At 42.8% G+C, this 18409-nt stretch overlaps 1 protein-coding gene across 1 annotated transcript in view; it reads left to right on the forward strand.

Annotated features, from left to right (window-relative positions):
• The window catches only part of FGF2 (fibroblast growth factor 2), a 36060-nt gene that overhangs the window by 12134 nt on the left and 5517 nt on the right, over positions 1 to 18409 (forward strand). The window contains exon 2 of the mRNA XM_061994294.1: positions 10908 to 11011. Within this exon, the coding sequence (XP_061850278.1) occupies positions 10908 to 11011 (104 nt within the window). The remainder of the gene's footprint in view (positions 1 to 10907; positions 11012 to 18409) is intronic.

Consider the following 18409-nt stretch of genomic DNA (forward strand, 5'->3'; position numbering starts at 1 on the left):
AAGACTGTAGGTCTGTCTGCGAGTGGTTTTATGCCTCTGGCTGGCAAAAAGGAAAAAGATACACTTACAATGTTGTCATGCAAAAGCAAAGAAATGTGCCTTTGTATGGGAGCGTGACTCACTATTTCTCAGTGTGACACTTCGTTTGCTTGATTGTTTTTGTTGCTGTTATGTAGTTTTTGTTTATTAAAAGACCACCTCTTCTGCTAAGGTTTACTTGCTGGTTTTGGTATCTGTTTCTCCTTTCTGCACCACACGTGTTTTCCAGGTTATAGGCAGAATGTACTTGAGCAACTCTGACAATGGCACAGTTGTTTTACAATGAGCGTATCAACGCAAGCAAGGAGTTGTTTTCATGTTCTCAGTCTCAAGACTGTGGATGCCTTGTACAGCAATGCAAAGCTTATCAGTTAGTGGAAGATGTCAATATGCTTAATTTGTCTTTGAGAACGAGTCATCAAAAAAGTGTCAGAGACTAGATGTAGGGGAGAGAGCACCAAGGAGAATTCTGATCTTACCAGTTACAGTAGGCATCACCAGCTCACAGGCTGGGGTTTGGATCTGACCCAGCGGGCAGCTTTAGCTCTGGAAATGCCAAAATGAGAGTGTTAAGATGTGTGTGTGTATGTGTCTGCATGCACGTCTATCTTTGATGAACCAACCCTTGGGTTTGGGAGGGTTTATTGTGTTAGGTGTGGAGCAAGCACGCCTGGCTGTGTGTCTTGCTTGGACACCTGGCTGGGAATAGACATTGCCCCCAAGCATGAAGGAATCGTCCAACTTCATCCGCAGAGTATGTGGGAGTGGGAATTTGGTCGTAGGGTGTTGCATTTAGTGAAGCATTATTGATTTCTTTTCTTTTTCTCCTTTTTTTGTGAACTTCATTGCATTTCTGATACTTTTTCCCTGCAGAGACGATCTGCCTCTGTAGTGGTGAGACTACAAAATAGCTACTGCTTTGTTCTTTCCTGTGGGCACAGAGGTGCAGGAGGACCAGTGGTGGGGAGCTGGCGCAACAGCTTCACCGCAGTGTCATGAGGGGGCCTCATGGAAGGATTTTCCTTTCAGGGCCTCTGCAAATATGTTGGAGATGGGCCCTGAGCTGTTGGCTGGGGTTTAGCTTTTCCACAGCAGAGGCTGTAGTAACACTAGTCATTGATCCAGAGACGTGCAGCCTGTGATTTTTCAGGGGGTACATAACCTCTCCCTTCTTGTAAACTGTGAGAGGTGTTTTGCCAATGACCTTTTTCAGTTCAAATAAAGGGGCTGTATGTTAGTGAAAATGAGGGTTGAAATAGTATCAGATTCCTTTTCCTAGGATCCATAAGTTGCCCTGTTAGTTGCTGTATCTGGTTAAGGCATGTTTTGCTGTTGAGTTATTCTCAAACTCCAGAAAAAATCTTTGGGAGCATTGACTGACCAGTGCTTTTATGCCCAGAGTTTTGTTGGTAAAATTGTTTCACATTGCATTCTTGCAGGGAGTTGACAGTGCTGTTATAGTCATGAAAAGGGCTTCTCTATTTGTGTGAGAGAGGCAGAGCAGCAAGAACCTAGCTCTGTGTGTTGAAGGTAGGTGGTGTAATGACGCTGGCATCTCCCCTCAGGGTCTTCAGGGTGGCATTTGGGGTCCTGCAGGGTAGGGTGGAGGTAGAAGTACTGAAAATGGATATCCAGGTTATGTGGTCCTGCCCCAGGAGCAGCATTTCAGTGTGGTGGGAAAATGCTACAGGGCATGAAAGCAGCTTGTGCACAGTGCATATGTGTGGGACGCTGTAGTTGTGCCGTACAGCAGTGACTGCGGGAAACATTGGTGAACCTTGGTGAGCTTTCATTTGGATTGCACGTATCTTTGACAGTAGCGAAAACATGGCAGTGGCGTTTTCACTGGGAAGTGATGGAGACCCTTAAGCAGGGGGCTGAACTAGGCAGGGTGCTTCTGACCTAGTCTTTGTGTGGTTCTCCAACAATTGCTGGGCAGCCAGGGTTTTAGTCTGCACTGAAGTCTGTTTGCAGGGATCTTTACTAGGCAGATTACTGTGGAAGTATACCTTAGGCTGTAATCATAACTTTATTTGCTGCATATCCAAAGCCAGGAGCTCATGGTTGGTTTTTTATTTTAATGTTTCTGTGATGTAGAAACAGGAATTCATGTTTCCTTGTCGAAAAGAAGGAAAATGGGGATTGTCTGATTTAATTCGCCTAATGCATCTCAAATTCCACCTCCTTAAGGTGCGTGAGCTTGCCTCATGCCTCAGTACAGTGCCCTCACGTACTGCACGCTCACCCTGCCCCATCGGCACTGCTGCTTGCTGTTTATGCCTCTGTACATCTTTTAATTTTTTTCCTAACTTGTTTTCTGTCCTTTTCTGTCCTCACTATGACCTTTGCTTTCTCTCTTAGTGACACTGTGGTATACTCCTGCCCTAGTCACCTTAGGCAGTGCAGCTGCTGTGGGTACATGGATTCCCTCAGGCAAGGGGTTTGGAATGCAGGAAGCTGGTGGCACTGCTCTGGCTGGGAGAGTGTGAGAAAGATAGTACAAGCCTAGCAGTGGGTAACTTCCAGAATGTGCAGCTCTCTTTTTCTCAAGTACTAAGTTGTTAGATTTTACCAAGATCTTCTAAATAAACTGATTTTGAAGGAGATGTTTTGGCCGAACCCTTTATGATACAGAGCAATGAAACCATTTGGGACCATTTAAGTTAGTGCAGTATTATTTACTTTGGGCCTTTAAAAAGCTTTGCTGGGTTGGGAGAACTGTAAAAGGACTTTGTGCATGTCAGTTCTAGTGCTCAGGGCAATAAATGAACATTTGGCAAATGTACACATTATCTGCATTCTCTGAATCTTCTCTAACAGCCTTAGGCTACTTGTTCATAACATTCTTTTCTCCACTGGCATATGCAAAACTGCATTGGAAATACTTTTCTGAGCTCTTCAAGAAAAAATGGGGAAGATCCAGGTCATAACAGAAATCTGAAACCTTGCCAAGCACAGTGCTATTAAATACCACTTCTCAACTTCCACGTTCTTAGAAAAGTCTCTCCAAATTATGAAATAAATGCCCCTTTGTAACTCTCTAATATGCTGGCTTGTTTAACTTGCAATTTGTTAGCCTGTCCTGACTGTATACCCTGTGAAAGAGAGATAGCCATATGTGTGACTGTAATTTAATGTCTGTAGTACACTAATGACATGAATGCATGCAGAAAGCTGTGCCTGCAGAGCTCTGCTGGCTGCAGGGGAGGAACACGTCCATGGAGTCCGTGTTTTGTTTGTGTTTAACATGTCACAGGATCAGGACCTGATCTAAAAGAAACCCCAAACCCACCCAAAGCTGTTGAACCTGTTTGATACATACATCAAGGAGTGATCTTGAAGATGTTTGATCTTCTGTAAATTTTCTCACAACAGAAAGGAAAATGACTGTTTACTCATTCTGCCTTTCAGATGCTAGTTAAGGATGTCTTGCCTGAGTGTCACTATTGGAAAGGGTACAGCTGCACATTTGCTATGTTAATGGAAAAGAAGGTGTAAGAAAACCTCAGGTTCATCTTGTATGTTTACTTATATGTATCTACAGAACAGCTGTGGTTGTCCAGGAGGGACTCTGTGTAGTGGGAGATGGAGAAGACTCTGCCAGACATTTTGGTGCATATTGCAGCATCATTCAACATCCTTTAATTTCACAAATTGTATTGGTTTCAGTGGAAATTCAGGTTAGGCTGTAGCTCAAATTGCTCTTCAGCCAAAATATCAGTGAATACATTTTCTTAACACAACCGCTATTGTGAAGAAAAGAAAGTCCCCCTCTAACCTTTTTTTATACTACTGGAAGGCATAGCAGGTTCACTCAACCTATGTTCAAAGGTATGTATTTGCCTAGCTAATGGTCATCTCCTTAGGTAAATGCAGCTGTTTGGATAATCTACCATGTAGAGATGTAGAGGATAAGCCAGACCTATGGTGGTAAAATAAAACTCTGAAATTCTGAGTATTAGATAACCCTTACAGCTTTAGAAGGCTGTATGTGTGTATCTATACACATACCAGTCTTTAATGATAGCTCCAACGATGTTAGAAAACTGATTGCTAGTTGTGACTCCCTTTGCATGTCCTGTCAAAAAAGAACACTGTCAATTTTTTACAGGATGTATTCCTCCTTTATTTTGGCTCATCTATGAGCTTGAGAGAAGCAATTGACAAACCACTGACGTTCTCTGTTTCTGCTGTTGCACTGAAGTGCACAGGTTGCCAGGGATCCCGTGGAAGAGCTGAGGCTCATTGAGCTTCTGAGCTCGACTGCTCGAAGATGCAGAATTCCCGTGTTGTGGAAATTGTACGCAGCACCCTCCATTAGCAGCTGAGGACAGGACTGGGATTCCATATGCCTGTGGAAAGCACTTTGCAGTTTCAGAAGATGACAAACAGCTTGTAATTTTTTTTTTTTTTTTTGTATAGGAATACTTTTGCAAAACTTGAGGAAAAACTTGCAATCATAACACAATGTCTGAAAAAAATCTCTGAACCCAGAATTAAAGCTGTGTATATTTGCATGCTTTTCCTGTGCTGGACACTTCAGCTCTATGCTCTTGCCTGGGGGATGGTGGCGCTGCTGCTGTGTGGGCCAGTTCACTGAGGAAGGGCCGTGGCACAGCTAGGGGTGCTTTATGATATGGCACAGAGGAACTGGAAAGCCTGGTTCCCAGGAGTAGAGTGTGATGACATCTCCTGATGTCAGGAGCAGGGTGAGCAAGGAGAGATTTGCTCATTATGTACTGTCAGATATTGTATATCCTTCCCCTGTAACTAGAACATCTATGGGCATTTCTTGCTTTTGAGCCAGGCTGTGAATACCTGTTGATGAACTTAATTTTGGTTTAAGAATGTTGCCTTTCTGCAGCTTGTTGTCTTTGCCTCTTACAGTGCCACATCTGGTGTTGTAAGTTTGATGATACAGTTTGTCAGAGGGCTGGACATTAGCTGCTTCTGCACTCGGTATCTTTTCTTCTGGGAAAACTTTCACTGCGGTATTATGAACCGTGTTGTCGTATCTATAAATTGCTTTTTGTTACCCGATTCCTTTGTTTGGGTAACAGGTTTGTGATTGTGCTGAATACAGGAACAAGGGAATGGCTTGAAGGAAAATTTTATTTTATTTAGTTTAATGCCTTAACTTTATTCCATTCCTATTTTCTAAGCCTTTCTATATCTTCCCAAAGATACAACTTATCCTTCATCCTCAGAGATCCTACCCTGGTGTGAAATTTAATTTGTACGTCTTGCACTTTCCTTTCTTCTTACTTGGCAGTAAAAGGGAAGACCACAGCATTGTTCAGGTTGGAAAAGACCTTCAAGATAACCGCACTTTGGCTTGTTATGAAGGGATAACAAAAGAAGGTCTTAACAGTACTAGTAAATTTACTGAGTCCTTTTTAGATAGATGTCAGTGCATAAAGGTTGTGTAGGTTATAATTAGGATTTTATTTCATAACTTTGAGATGACATAGACTCAGTCCTCAAGATGTTTGATGAGCTTGCTGAGTTCTCTGTTGTCACAAAACTAGCAGGCATTGACCATAGCCTTGCGCTTGGTGTTCATCACAGATTGAAGAGCATGCTCTGAATGTGAACAGTGAAATACCTTAGCGCTGTGCTGGAGAGGGGCCCTCGCAAAGGACTGCCAGAGTAACTGGGGCACTGCGGTGCCTTTCTGGCCCTTGGTTCGTTAGATAACTGCTTCACAAATGTCTGTGCTAATATTTTTATGACAAACTTCTTAATTAGTTTACTTTCACAGACCTGGTTCAGGGTTCAAGTATGCTAGAAACAGATATTAGGAGTAGACCTGAAATGATGGCCTGTGGCTGAACTACTGTTATTAGTGGCCTAAATCCTGCAAAAGATACAGATTGGTAGTGTCAAGTGTTATGTTTGTCTTATGACTGATAGTACCAAGTTGCATTGAACAAAACCTAAAATTGGTGCTTCTGGTGGTGATTGCATGGTTTGATTAGTAAGGCTGCATTGTATCTTGGCACCTCTAGAGCAGCATAACACCGTGGCAAATACTTAAAAGCCATAAAATAACACTGAAAGCTGGAAAACTTACAGTACTGTTCAGGCTCTGGTTGTTCATGTGTTTTTTGAGTTGGAGAGGAAGATGCAGTGAAGCCTATTTTGATTTTGGGGCTTTCAGTATTGCAGCACTTTTCAAACTTGGCAGGAAAGTCTACCCCCCCCCCCCCGGCTTTAAAGAGTAATACTTTTCACAAGCTTCCCCAAACTGTACAAATATTTTTACAGGCTTTAAAATGCTTTACTAAGAGTTTATTTGTTGAGAATGTGAACTTCTGTGCCGGTATGATGCTGTAGGACTTGGTGTGCTTTTTTTGTGTGAAGAGAAAATCACCAAGCATAATAAGTCCATACTGCAGTAATTAATATTACTTTTCAGATATTTCAGACAGCTGTTTCTTATTAAGTGTGTGGTGAAAACTGTGTGCTTGGGCACATCTCAAAAGTCCGTTTTCCCCAGTCCGTGCCCAGAGCACTTCCCCAGAGGGCAAGAAGCTGCGATGAAGGTTTTTGAAACTGTTCACAAGTCTGATTTTGGCCTAATAACTTGGGAGGGCTGTGTTTTGGATACTTGACTCTGGGGTTAAATTAAACATTTCACCTACCTTTTCACCAGCTAGAGAGGCTTCTGTATTCCTTGGGAATCTGGAGTTACTGGTGAATTTCGAGAGTGGCAGCATTTATTTCTTTATGCAAAATGACAGCAGACACATAGTTCATGAGAAACTATTTTATCTTCTTTAGAGTGCAGCATTTGTATGAATATGGCTTCAGATGTGTATACAAATTAGTGGATTTACAAGCAACTCTTACAAATGTCTGTCTGTATCTAGCGAAAAATCAGATTAAGTAATATTAACGCTTAAAAAGAGAGTTGCAGCAGTGACCCTAAAGTTTTCGTGTTCCTGGTATTCTTATTATTGGAGTTTCTTCAGTCCTGCTCTTAGGAGCAACCCAAGTAAACCAAGAAAATTTTCATTTATATTGCATCTGTGTTGTATCTCTTTTTCCCCACACCCACAAGCAGAATAACTAGCAACCTCCTGCTCTCGCTCCAAAATGTATGGTCACTTCAAGCATTTATTCTGTTGTCTTAAAAGGTCAAGCTTTTAAAAACTGCATCATTAAACAAAAAAAACCCTATATATGCCACAACTGCAGGTAAATGAATGAAGCTTGTGGCCGAGATGATCTATACCAGTATTGGCCATCCAGCTTTCCCTGCTAAGCTGTAATACCAGTGTCACTGTACACAACCAAGTAAGTGTTTGTTGTCAACCCTTCAAAGACAAACAAAAACTGATGCAAGCCCTTGGCTGGGTACTTTTGAAGGAATGGAGCACACTTGTTGGTTCCTCTAGCTGGGCTTTTATCGTGGTCAGATCTCAGTATAGTTTGTTCAAATAGAAAATGTTTTTAACTGACTCCCAAAATAATTTCTGGGATGCAAGCAGAAGGACAGAGTTCGTTTTTGGAAACACCGATAGTCTGGCACAAGATGAGTCATATCCTTCATTCAGACACCTGATGGACACATCAGCAGTACCAGCTTGCGACATCCTGCTTGTTCCTTCTTTATAGCTGCTGCAATTCCTTGGCAAAAGTCTTCTTTGTCTTTATACATCCCAAGGAGGTGAGAAGCCTCTTTCTCAACTGTTCCTCATTTTTTGATGCCTGTGTTGCAATGATCCTGTTTCCCGTTACAGAAGTGTAGCTGCTCTTAAAAATCCCTCTGTAGTGGAACTCTGGATGAAAGCACAGTATTGCACAGAGAAAGAGTATTCCTCTGGGCTCACTTCTAATTGCTCCTTTTTAAGCGAGACAGTTTGCAGATGTAGATTTCATTGGAAATAATGGTCATCCAGAATAGAGGAAAACCTAGAGACTTGGGCAGATCCAATTTCTTTTGTTCTGCTGTTATGGCTGTGTTTGTTTTCAGCAGCAATCAGGTTGAATCGTACAACCCATGCAAGCTGTCATGATGGGATGGAGCTGCAGGGAGTGGGCATATATTTTCTATGAGGGAGGAAGAGAAAGGACTCAAGCTGCAAGTAGCTCAAGCTTGTCAAGCTGCAAGCAGTCCAAAGAGCTCATCTCAGTTGCAGTGTGGGCCTTTTCCTCATTTTTAAGTGATGTTTAAAATAAACAAAGTGTCATGGAGTCACAGTCTCTTCAGGACTATACCTGCTGTGACACAGCCTTATCAACAGCCACAGTCCCTGTGATTGTGTACCTGCTCCAGCATGGACTTATCCTTGGGCCACCGGAGGTATGTTTGCTGCAGCACAGACATAACTACGGCCAGAGACACTTTGAGATGCACCTGGTCTGGTGTGGACTTCAGCCATGGCCACAAGCGCTTCGGGCTGTCCTGCTCCTGTGTGGACTTATCCACAGGTCACACTTAGACTTGAGCTTGTGCTGAAGGCCCAGCCTGTCCAGTACAGCAGCAGTGAGACAGCAGTGATGCCCAGGCGCATCGCCACAGCTGCTGTCAAAGTATCCTGAGATGCCACACTAACATGATGAGCAGTTGTGGTTTAACCACAGCCAGCAGCTAAGCACTACACAGCTGCTTGCTCACTTGTCTTCCCTGATAATTCCTTCCTGAATTATCAACACTGTTTTCAGCACAGATCCAAAACATAGCCCCATCCTGGCTACTATGAAGAAAATTAACTCTAGCCCAGCCAAAACCAGCACATAAGGTTAGATTTTCGGAGGCTGATGTTCTAAAAATGGTTGCAATAGAACAGAGTGTTCTGTGAGGTTTGGGACAACATGTACTTTCTTCCATTTCCTCCTCCAGAAAAATGGCAGTTCCAACAAAATGTTTAGATTTCTTCTGAGCTACATACCTAAGTCATGTAGAAGATATTCCCCAGAAGTCTGTGCTGCCGTTCAGCGGGATCTCAACCGGCTTGAGAGTTGGGCAGAGAGGAACCTCATGAGGTTCAACAAGGACAAGTGCAGAGTCCTGCACCTCAGGTGGAACAACCCCATGCACCAGGACAGGCTGGGGATTGACCTGCTGGGGAGCAGCTCTGCAGAGAGAGACCTGGGAGTCCTGATTGACAATAAACCATGAGCCAGCAATGTGCCCTCGTGACCAAGAAGGCCAATGGCATCCTGGGATGCATCAAGAAGAGTGTGGCCAGCAGGTCAGGAGAGGTTCTTCTCCCCCTCTACTCTGCCCTGGTGAGGCCTCATCTGGAGTCCTGTGTCCAGTTCTGGGCTCCCCAGCTCAAGAGTGACAGAGAACTTCTGGAGAGAGTCCAGTGGAGGGTTACAAAGATGATGAGGGGACTGGAACGCCTCTCTGATGAGCAAAGGCTGCGGGACTTGGGGCTGTTTCACTTGGAGAAGACTGAGAGGGGATCTTATCAATGCTTATAAATACCTAAAGGGCTGATGTCAAGAGAATGGGGCCAGTATTTTTTCTGTAGTGCCCTGTGACAGGACAAGGGGTAATGGGCACAACCTGGAACATAGGAAGTTCCACTTGAACATGAGGAGAAGCTTCTTTCATGTTGGGATGAGGGAGTACTGGCACAGGCTGCCCAGGGAGGGTGTGGAGTCTCCTTCTCTGGAGGTTTTACAAACCCACCTGGACATGTTCCTGTGAGACCTGATCTAGGTGGATCTACTTTAGCAGGCAGGTTGGACTAGATGATCTTTAGAGGTTCCTTCCAACTCTTACCATTTAGGGATTCTGTGTGATTCTATATCCCCTGGGCTTCTTTTTATGGTATTTGCTGCTTTCTTGTAGTATTCCCCATCCCGTGTAGCTCATGGTTGAAAAACCTGAGATAGAGTGTCTCAGGTACTCCTGTTAAGGTTGGGCTGAAATGCAGCCTAGATGCAACTTCCTGCCTCTGCTGGTTTAACCACTTAAAGACTTGATTAATACGTTGTTCTGAATGCAATGATGTGAATAATCAGGAAAGAAAAAAGAAGGAAAAAAGCTCTTCTGGATTTAGGCGAAGACCACTTTGATTTATATTTATAGCTCGAAACAAGCCACAGGCAAAGGAGAAAACATCTAAGTATTGATGTAAAGTACTGGATTTGATTTGTGGCTAGAAGAATTGGCTTAGGCTTTGCATTAATTCTTAGGCAATAGCTAAAAGCTATGTGAATGTTATCTTACAAATTTTCCAAAAAATCATGACTCTTAACTTTTAAAAAAATATTGATTCAGCCCCAATTTTGTGTTCCTAATTTGTATGACCCCATTTCTTGTGTCTTTGCTATCATCATCTATTTTGGCAGTTCTTTCTGTTTGTTTATTCTAACCAGTTGGTGGATATAATGTAAGATGTAAAATAACTGATACTTTTCTGTTGGGAACTGCTGGAGTATTTAGTGAGTGACAGGGTCCTGAATGGTCTTAATCATAGTCCAGAGTCATGCCTCTTTTGACAATCTCACTGTATAGAGTTGTATGCATTCAGTGTCTGATGCTGTTCTATAAACATTAAGAAATATTTCCATAGGAAAAATACCATGAAAAATTACCATTTTCTATGAGTGTTGGTGCCGTAGCTGGAGTTTTATGGGATTTTGATTGCTTTTATGTGAAGTGAAGGTGGAGTAACTATTCACACTTATGGTTGCTGATTTCACAATAGCTACTTACTTTCTAATAAGCATTTTCTTTGGTGAAAAATGGGATCAGAAAGCTGGAGGTGGAAAGTTTACTCTCTCTGCTGAGAGCTGAAGCTCAGGCTTTCTCAGGGTTTAGGTTTGAAGGAGTTGGCTTTGCTGTCAAGCGCTGAAATATCATGATGGCTGTGAACATTTACTTCTGTCTTTCTTTTTGTTCGCAGTCAAACTGCAACTTCAAGCTGAAGAAAGAGGAGTGGTGTCAATCAAAGGCGTCAATGCAAATCGCTTCCTGGCTATGAAGGAGGATGGCAGATTGCTGGCCCTGGTAAGCAGCGGGGTTTTTTAATGTTTATGCGTCTCTGTCTGTATAGGTCCTCTCCTTGCTCTGGATTTGAGTAACCTCTCTTCCAGCAGGACCTACTCATCTTGTCTGTGCATGATTTATCAGGGAAAAATCAACTCTGCACAACTCTGTCAATTAATTGAGCTATGACCTAGGAAGAGATGGGTATGTCTGTCCTCACCTGAAAGCTGCAAAATGTAACTGGAATGACTTGAGAAAAATCGTAGGGATCATGTAGAGAAGGAAATTATGAAAACAAATGAAGAATAAAGTGTTCCCCCCCCAAGTAATTTTTTTTTTCCTCTTTCACTTACTTCACATACAGTGATTGTAAATACCCTTTTAAAGTAGAAAGCAACTTCCTTTTTTAAAACGGGGTTTTAAATTTTTTTGGTGTTTCATAGTAGTCTGTATATATTGTTCTCTCATTTTCCTCTCTGTACTGAATTGAGTTTTTTTGGTCATATAGACTTCTAAGCTAGAAAACTGGCAAGAAGAACATTGTTAAAAATGTGATGATAAAACTATTAGAAGTTATATAAATGTAGGTAAATTAAACTACTTCCTAATGAGACTCATTTCAGTTTAAACTCCCTGCATTTTATTGGTATCAGCTTAAATTCTGTGTTTTAAAGCCAATTAGGTTTAGCAGACTCTGAAACTTAATAAGGTCTCCTAGAGCTAAATTATAGCTGCAGTTCCATTCATTTTTGCTTGTGAAATGTAGATACTGTAAATCTCCTGTCCACATAACCTTCAGTGCAGACAAACTTGCGGGACTTGTAAAGTACCACTATAGGGCATCTGATTAGAACGTCGGTTGGAAACGATCCCTGATGCTTCGATATCTTCGGCACAGCCCCATTCAGCTTTTGTGCAAGCCCCCACCAGTAACAGTTGTTAATAATCAAGTGCATTCCTAACCCTAGCTGAACTGCAGCTAATGAAGGAGCCGTGCCAAGGGCTGCAGAAATTCCCCCGATTCCCCTCAGAGCTGCCTTTGCCAAAGTCAAATTAATGTGAAGGCAAACAGACGGCTTCGGCAGTTTGAGAGGAGCGGAGATGCCTGGTGTGCTCCTCAGCCCCGCGAGTCACTGGCTCCAGGGAGCCCGCTTTGTTTATGCCCGCGAATACAGTTAAAGAACCTGGTTCAAGTTATGGCGTTATTTACTGGGATAGTGCGTGACAGCTCAGTTGAAGAAAATGTGAGTAGTGCACTGTGCTATTCTTGAGTGAAGGATAATTGGGAATTTCCTGTGGCGCTGGTGCGGTGGCAGGCAGCTTCCCGTTCAAACTGCCCTCCTTACCCTGTGCGGCAGCCAATGCTCAAAATAGGGCCTTTAGCACCATTTGTAAGATTACAAGCACTGGGACCTGTCTATATTTGGGATTTCCAACCTCCTGCTGCAGAGTGGGTTTTGGTTGCTTTCCTTGCAGCTACATGCAGCTATTTTATCTGCTTAGCTCATGTCAGGTGATGTACTTGGAAGGTATCTGCCGTTCACTCAGAATTACTCTCTCAAAATCTGGTTAAGTGGGGTCACTTTGTGCTTCTCACTTGAGCTTATAAAACAGTTGTTTTGCTTTTTTTCTGGCAATGGATGTTCCTGAATCGTGTTCACTGCAAAAACTTTCTTACAGCTCTTTGTTTTTGCTCATCATAGGTGAAAACTCTCTATTTTGTTCTTCAACCAGCCTAATCAATACTCCTGCAATTCCCCCAGTCATTTTCTGCAGCACAGGCCATGTATTTTCCGTGAGGATTTCTGTACTAGGGCTTCCAGCAGTTTGTGGCCAATTGTGTCTCTACTGTTCTCTGCCTATAAACACATTCATGAAACTGTTCCTAATTGCCAGCATTTCTTTCTCGGTTTGAGCAGCTTTGTGTTTCAGCGGGAGCTTTGAAAGAGTATATGCTGGCAATCTTTGTGGTGAAGTGATCTCATGGTGCACATGAATTTGTATCTGCTGAAACCTTTGGAGTTTTTTTGTAAAACATTATGGAAATTTATTTTCTAAGCACCTATTTAGTTCTTTAATACACTAATCACTCAAGTACTATTCCGTCCTTTTTAACATCTGTTTTGTTCCTTCTTTTTTTTCTTTACTTTTCAGTTCCATTTGCATAATATCCTTGGTTTAGAATCATAGAATGATAGGGGTTGGAAGGGACCTTTAGAGATCATGTAGTCCAACCCCCCTGCAGAAGCAGGTCCACCTAGGTCAGGTCACATAGGAATGTATCCAGACGGGTCTTGAAGACCTCCAAGGAGGGAGACTCCACAACCCCTCTGGGCAGCCTGTGCCAGGGCTCCCTCACCTGAACAGTGAAATAGTTTTTTCTTATGTTTAAGTGGAACTTTTTGTGTTCCAGCTTCATCCCATTACCCCTTGTCCTGTTGCTAGATACCACAGAAAAAAGGGATGTCCCAACCTCCTGACACACCCACCCTTTAGATATTTATAAATGTTAATAAGATCTCCCCTCAGTCTCCTCTTCTCTAAACAGCCCCAGTTCCCGCAGCCTTTCCTCGTATGAAAGATGTTCCAGTCCCCTGATCATCTTGGTGGCCCTGCGCTAGACTCTCTCCAGCAGTTCCCTGTCACTCTTGAGCTGGGGAGCCCAGAACTGGACACAGGACTCCAGATGAGGCCTCACCAGGGCAGAGTAGAGGGGGAGAAGAACTTCTCCTGACCTGCTGGCCACACTCTTCTTGATGCATCCCAGGATGCCATTGGCCTTCTTGGTCACGAGGGCACATTGCTGGCTCATGGTTAGTTTATTGTCAATCAGGACTCCCAGGTCTCTCTCTGCAGAGCTGCTCTTCAGCATTTTGACCCCCGGTCTTTACTGGTGCATGGGGTTGTTCCTTCCCAGATGCAGGACTGTGCACTTGTCCTTGTTGAACCTCATGAGGTTCCTCTGTCCAACTCTTAAGCCGGTCGAGATCCCACTGAATGGCAGCACAGCCTTCTGGGGAATCAGCCAGTCCTCCCAGTTTGGTGTCAGCAGGGAACTTGCTGAGGGTACACTCTGTCCCCTCATCCAGGTGGTTGATGAAGATGCTGAACAAGACTGGCCCCAGAATCGATCCCTGTGGAACTGCACTGGCCACAGGCCTCCAACTTGACTCTGTGCCATTGATCACCACTCTCTGGGCTCTGTTATTCAGCCAGCTCTCGATTCACCTCACTGTCCACTCATCCCAGCCACACTGCCTGAGCTTTCTGATGAGGATGTTGTGGGAGACAGTATCAAAAGCCTTGCTGAAGTCAAGGTAGATGACATCCACTGCCCTCCCCTCATCTAGCCAGCTGGTTATGCTCTCATAGAAGGCTATCAGGTTAGTCAAACAGGATTTCTCCTTGGTGAAGCCATGTTTGACCCCCCCTCAGGAATATATTGATATCTTAAAAAATACTTGTGCAAATTATGCGTCACTCCTGCTTTTCATCTAGTTGGATGTGTTTGCAACTACTTTGTTGATACATGTCTTTATGGTTTGTTCTGAGTTGAGTTTTGGAAAATGATTATTGCATAGCCAGGATATACTGCTTGCAGTGGTGATTTGTGTGGTGGTGCAGTAGATTGTATTCTTGTCTTGAAAGCTGATGATACAGCTTTTAATTTAATGTTCTGTTGACTAACAGACTCAGTTATTGTGGGGGAGAGGTAATCTTTACCAGTACAGTCACTGGAAGAAATGGGTGGTTGTAATACAGCTATTCAAAACCTCTCCTCGGGAAAAGCTGTTGTAACTGAAAATATCTGCACAAATGTATCTATTCCATCAGATTTTTAATGGAAAAGTAGACGCATTAAACTTCTGATATGGCTCACTTTGACTTTCTGGTTTAATTCTAATAATGAAAATTTTCCACATTATGGAATTAAATGTGTTTTAGTATTTAATTTCATGAAGGAATTTCTTCAAATTTCCCAAGAAAGGAAGGTTTGCACTTTTGACTAACTTCTATATTTCACGAGAAGTAACCTTTCATTTAAGAATACAACCTGTGTATTCCGTCTGTCACACTTACGTGGTTTTGCTATGCCCGGACAGGTTTTGCCAGACTGAGGGACTTGACTTGAAGGGAAATTACTCCCTTTTGATATGACAGATTAAAATTATGGTACAAGAATATTTGTGAGAATAACCTTCAATCCCTGGCCTTTTTGTAGTTCAAAGAGGCTGTATATGATCATTGCCTTTCTCGAGTCATACTCTGTCCATTGTGGTAGGTATAGGGTGATCCCCTAGTTTTGATGTTGAGAGTGAACGAGCTTGAGGAATCTTAATTCCTAATCTGAGTACAAAATGTCAAAACCAGCTAATTGAAGTGATAGTAAGGCAGATGGAGTTTGCACTGAAAAATCAGTCAGTGGGTGGCCTTTGGCCCTGCAAATAAGGGAAGAAGAACTTTGTAATGGGAAATTGCTGCCTCTTTTAATCAATCAATCTGCTCTGGGTGACCCACCTTGGGGATTTTGGTAGCTGTTATTGTTTGGCTACTGTAAGTGGTGGCACACAGCAGACTATAGTACAAGTGTGTCCATGACCACCAGCATTGCCAACGTTAACACCTCCTGCACTCAGCATTTTGTTTAGTCACTCACACTTCTGAGTGGAGGTCTTGCTTGCCAGCACACAAAACATATGGCTGGTGGCAGGGCAGTCCCCGATTGACACTCAGTCCCCACCACTGCCCTAAGTGTTCTTCTCCTTTATCCTTTTCATTGCCTTCATGGTTCATGAACTATCATTTGTCAACTAAACATTCACTTTCATGTCAAAGTATTTACATTGGCAGGGTACTGTAGGAAAGCACGGGTATCACATGTGCTTTGTGGGGAAATAAGGACTTGAGTGTCCAGAATGAATTGCATGGCACCTTTCAAAATGCCTTTTTTTTTTGTTTCCAAAGTACTTTTTTAATGGATCTAAAAAATAGACATGTATTTTTCTTTTGACGTGTCTTTTTTTCATCCTTTTTGGTTTTTTTAAAATAACATCCATCAGTTGCTGGAAAAGCTGTTTGAGCAATTTAAACCCGAGAGATATGAGGAACGCTAAATAAAACCGATGTACTGCTTTGAGCCGTGGTTATGCTTACCTTGTGGATTTAGTGCATAGGGAAGAGGAGATCATGCTAACTGGTGTGGGGTCTTGTAATGGCTGCTTAAATTCACCTGGGGCACACTGGAAACCATTCCAGTTCCCACTGGCCTTAGGCCTCTGATCTACCTTTCCAACTGCACCCGACAGGCATCACCCAGGGAGTATATGTAGAGAAAGGGGGTGCTGTGGCATTCGGAGGCTGTGCTCTGCCTGGGACCTCCCCAGCACCCACGGCCTCCCATTGCCTTGGTGCTTCCAGGAGTGCCACCGCTTTGCATAGGAGGCAAAGGCAAGGTGTGAGCTGCCTAACATGGTCTCCTTGACAAAATTCCAGCTTGGGCAGTTGTACTGAACTTGCCTAAATTCTGCTTAAAGTTTGTTTTTATTCTTAAATGCTCCTTTGCTTTATATACTTTCTGTGCCCTCTTAAGGCTGCTGTAATCCATTTTGGGCTTGGACCCAAAATGATTGAGATGATTAATGCTTCTGTGTGCACACTGTTGGAATGAAAGGTGTGAAAATATGATTTATCTTGAGAAAGATTACTTAAAATAAAAATCATATGAAAAATGCTCATTTGATTCCTGCTATTTGAAATGTAAAAACATTAGTGAGTGTTAGAAGTAAGAAATTGCATATGGTTTTCTCTTAGAAGTTCTTTTCCTTAGTAACCAGAATTCAAACCTGAAAATGATTGGAGGAAAAATCCCTTCTATTTGAAAACTTTTGCCTGAAGACAGATCACTTTATTCCAGACTGCTCTTGAATGATTTAATTGCTTGTAGCTACAGAAGCTTGGCAATATACAAGGATATATACTCTTCTCTTGTACATTTTTGTGCATACTGTATGAAGTCTAGTTGTTCCAAGCTCACCACTCATTTGTAGTTGGATACTTTATACATTCATGACTATTAACAGTAGATGGTAATGAAGAGTACTCAGCTCAGTTACGGAATTGCTTCACATTCCATGTCTCCTCTCCCAAGGTTTGACATGCTTTCAGTTTAATGATTAGCTTTTCTCCTCCTCTGGCATTCCCCAAAATTTTCTGGCTGAATGAGTATGACTGAATTGATCGACTGATGGATTGGTGTGTGTGAAAAGAAAGTGCCTCCCACACCACCTCCAGTAAGCTCCTGTGGTGTTGGGACTTGTGCCATCTTTGTACTTCTGAGAAAATCCTTCCCCTTGCTTCAAGCGTCAGTTCTGCCATCAGGCTTGGTGCTGTGGCCACTACCAGAGCAATGGGGGTTCTGCTGGGGCATGTGTGCTGTGGGGTAAAGGCAGTTGATGCAGACAACAACCATGCTCTGTAGGAAGGGGATCTTGAAGCTGTTCGTATGTCCTCTGACATACAAACATCCTCTGGTGGATTTCAGAAATGAATAAACTGCTGTTTTCTGTGGAGTATAAACAGCTGTAAGTACTAGACATAGTTAAATTACCTGGGTTCTAAGGCCTCCGAGCAGTAGCAAATATCCAGGAAAACGTGTGGGTTCATGTCCTGCGTTAGGTAATGTGTACCCTACCGGATCTCATTGATAGGAAAGGGATCATTTGAAGATGAAGACTCTTTTTCCTTCAGTACGGTCCCCTCGAGGAGCAGTGGTTTGTGCCATGTGCAGAAGTCTATCATGCTGTGGTTGGTAACGGCAAGCTTGCCTTATGAGGACCTCATATGTAGCTGTTGGTGGTGGTAGTCAAATGAAGACATAAGGAAAGGCACACATAGCAATTCCCTGTCTCACAGCCTCCAACCAGTTTTAGTTTGGGGTTTATTTTTTTTTCCATCAAGTTGTCCAAAAGTGACTCGAATCCACGTAAGCAGGGGGAAACTAGAACTTTCTACGCCATAGCTCAACTTTAACTCATTGTGTGAAGAACCACCTTTTTTTGTGTAGGTGTGAAAGCGTGCTAATTCCATGTAGGTGGAGTTGGTTTTGAAGACTTAATTTCCAGAAGCAGAGTAATTCCATAGATTACTTCTACAGACTAACAGAGCATGCTAGGTCTCTGTGTGGAGTAGACTCCTTTGCCAGGGCTGATCTTAAATTCATAGGAGAAGTTTTGAATTTAAAAAATCTTGAGCAAGTACATAGCTTTGAATTAGCTTTAGGAAAGTTAAAACTCAAAATTAGGAAAGAATAGGCAAAGGCCATACTATAGGTCTAATTGAAAGGTTGGTTAGAGGAAGGCACTCCTGGGGAAATACTGCCTTTTCTCTTACATCCTGCGTTTCTTTTTGGTTGAATTATAA

This window comes from Colius striatus, chromosome 3 (assembly GCF_028858725.1).
Source record: "Colius striatus isolate bColStr4 chromosome 3, bColStr4.1.hap1, whole genome shotgun sequence".
Classification (NCBI taxonomy): domain Eukaryota; kingdom Metazoa; phylum Chordata; class Aves; order Coliiformes; family Coliidae; genus Colius; species Colius striatus.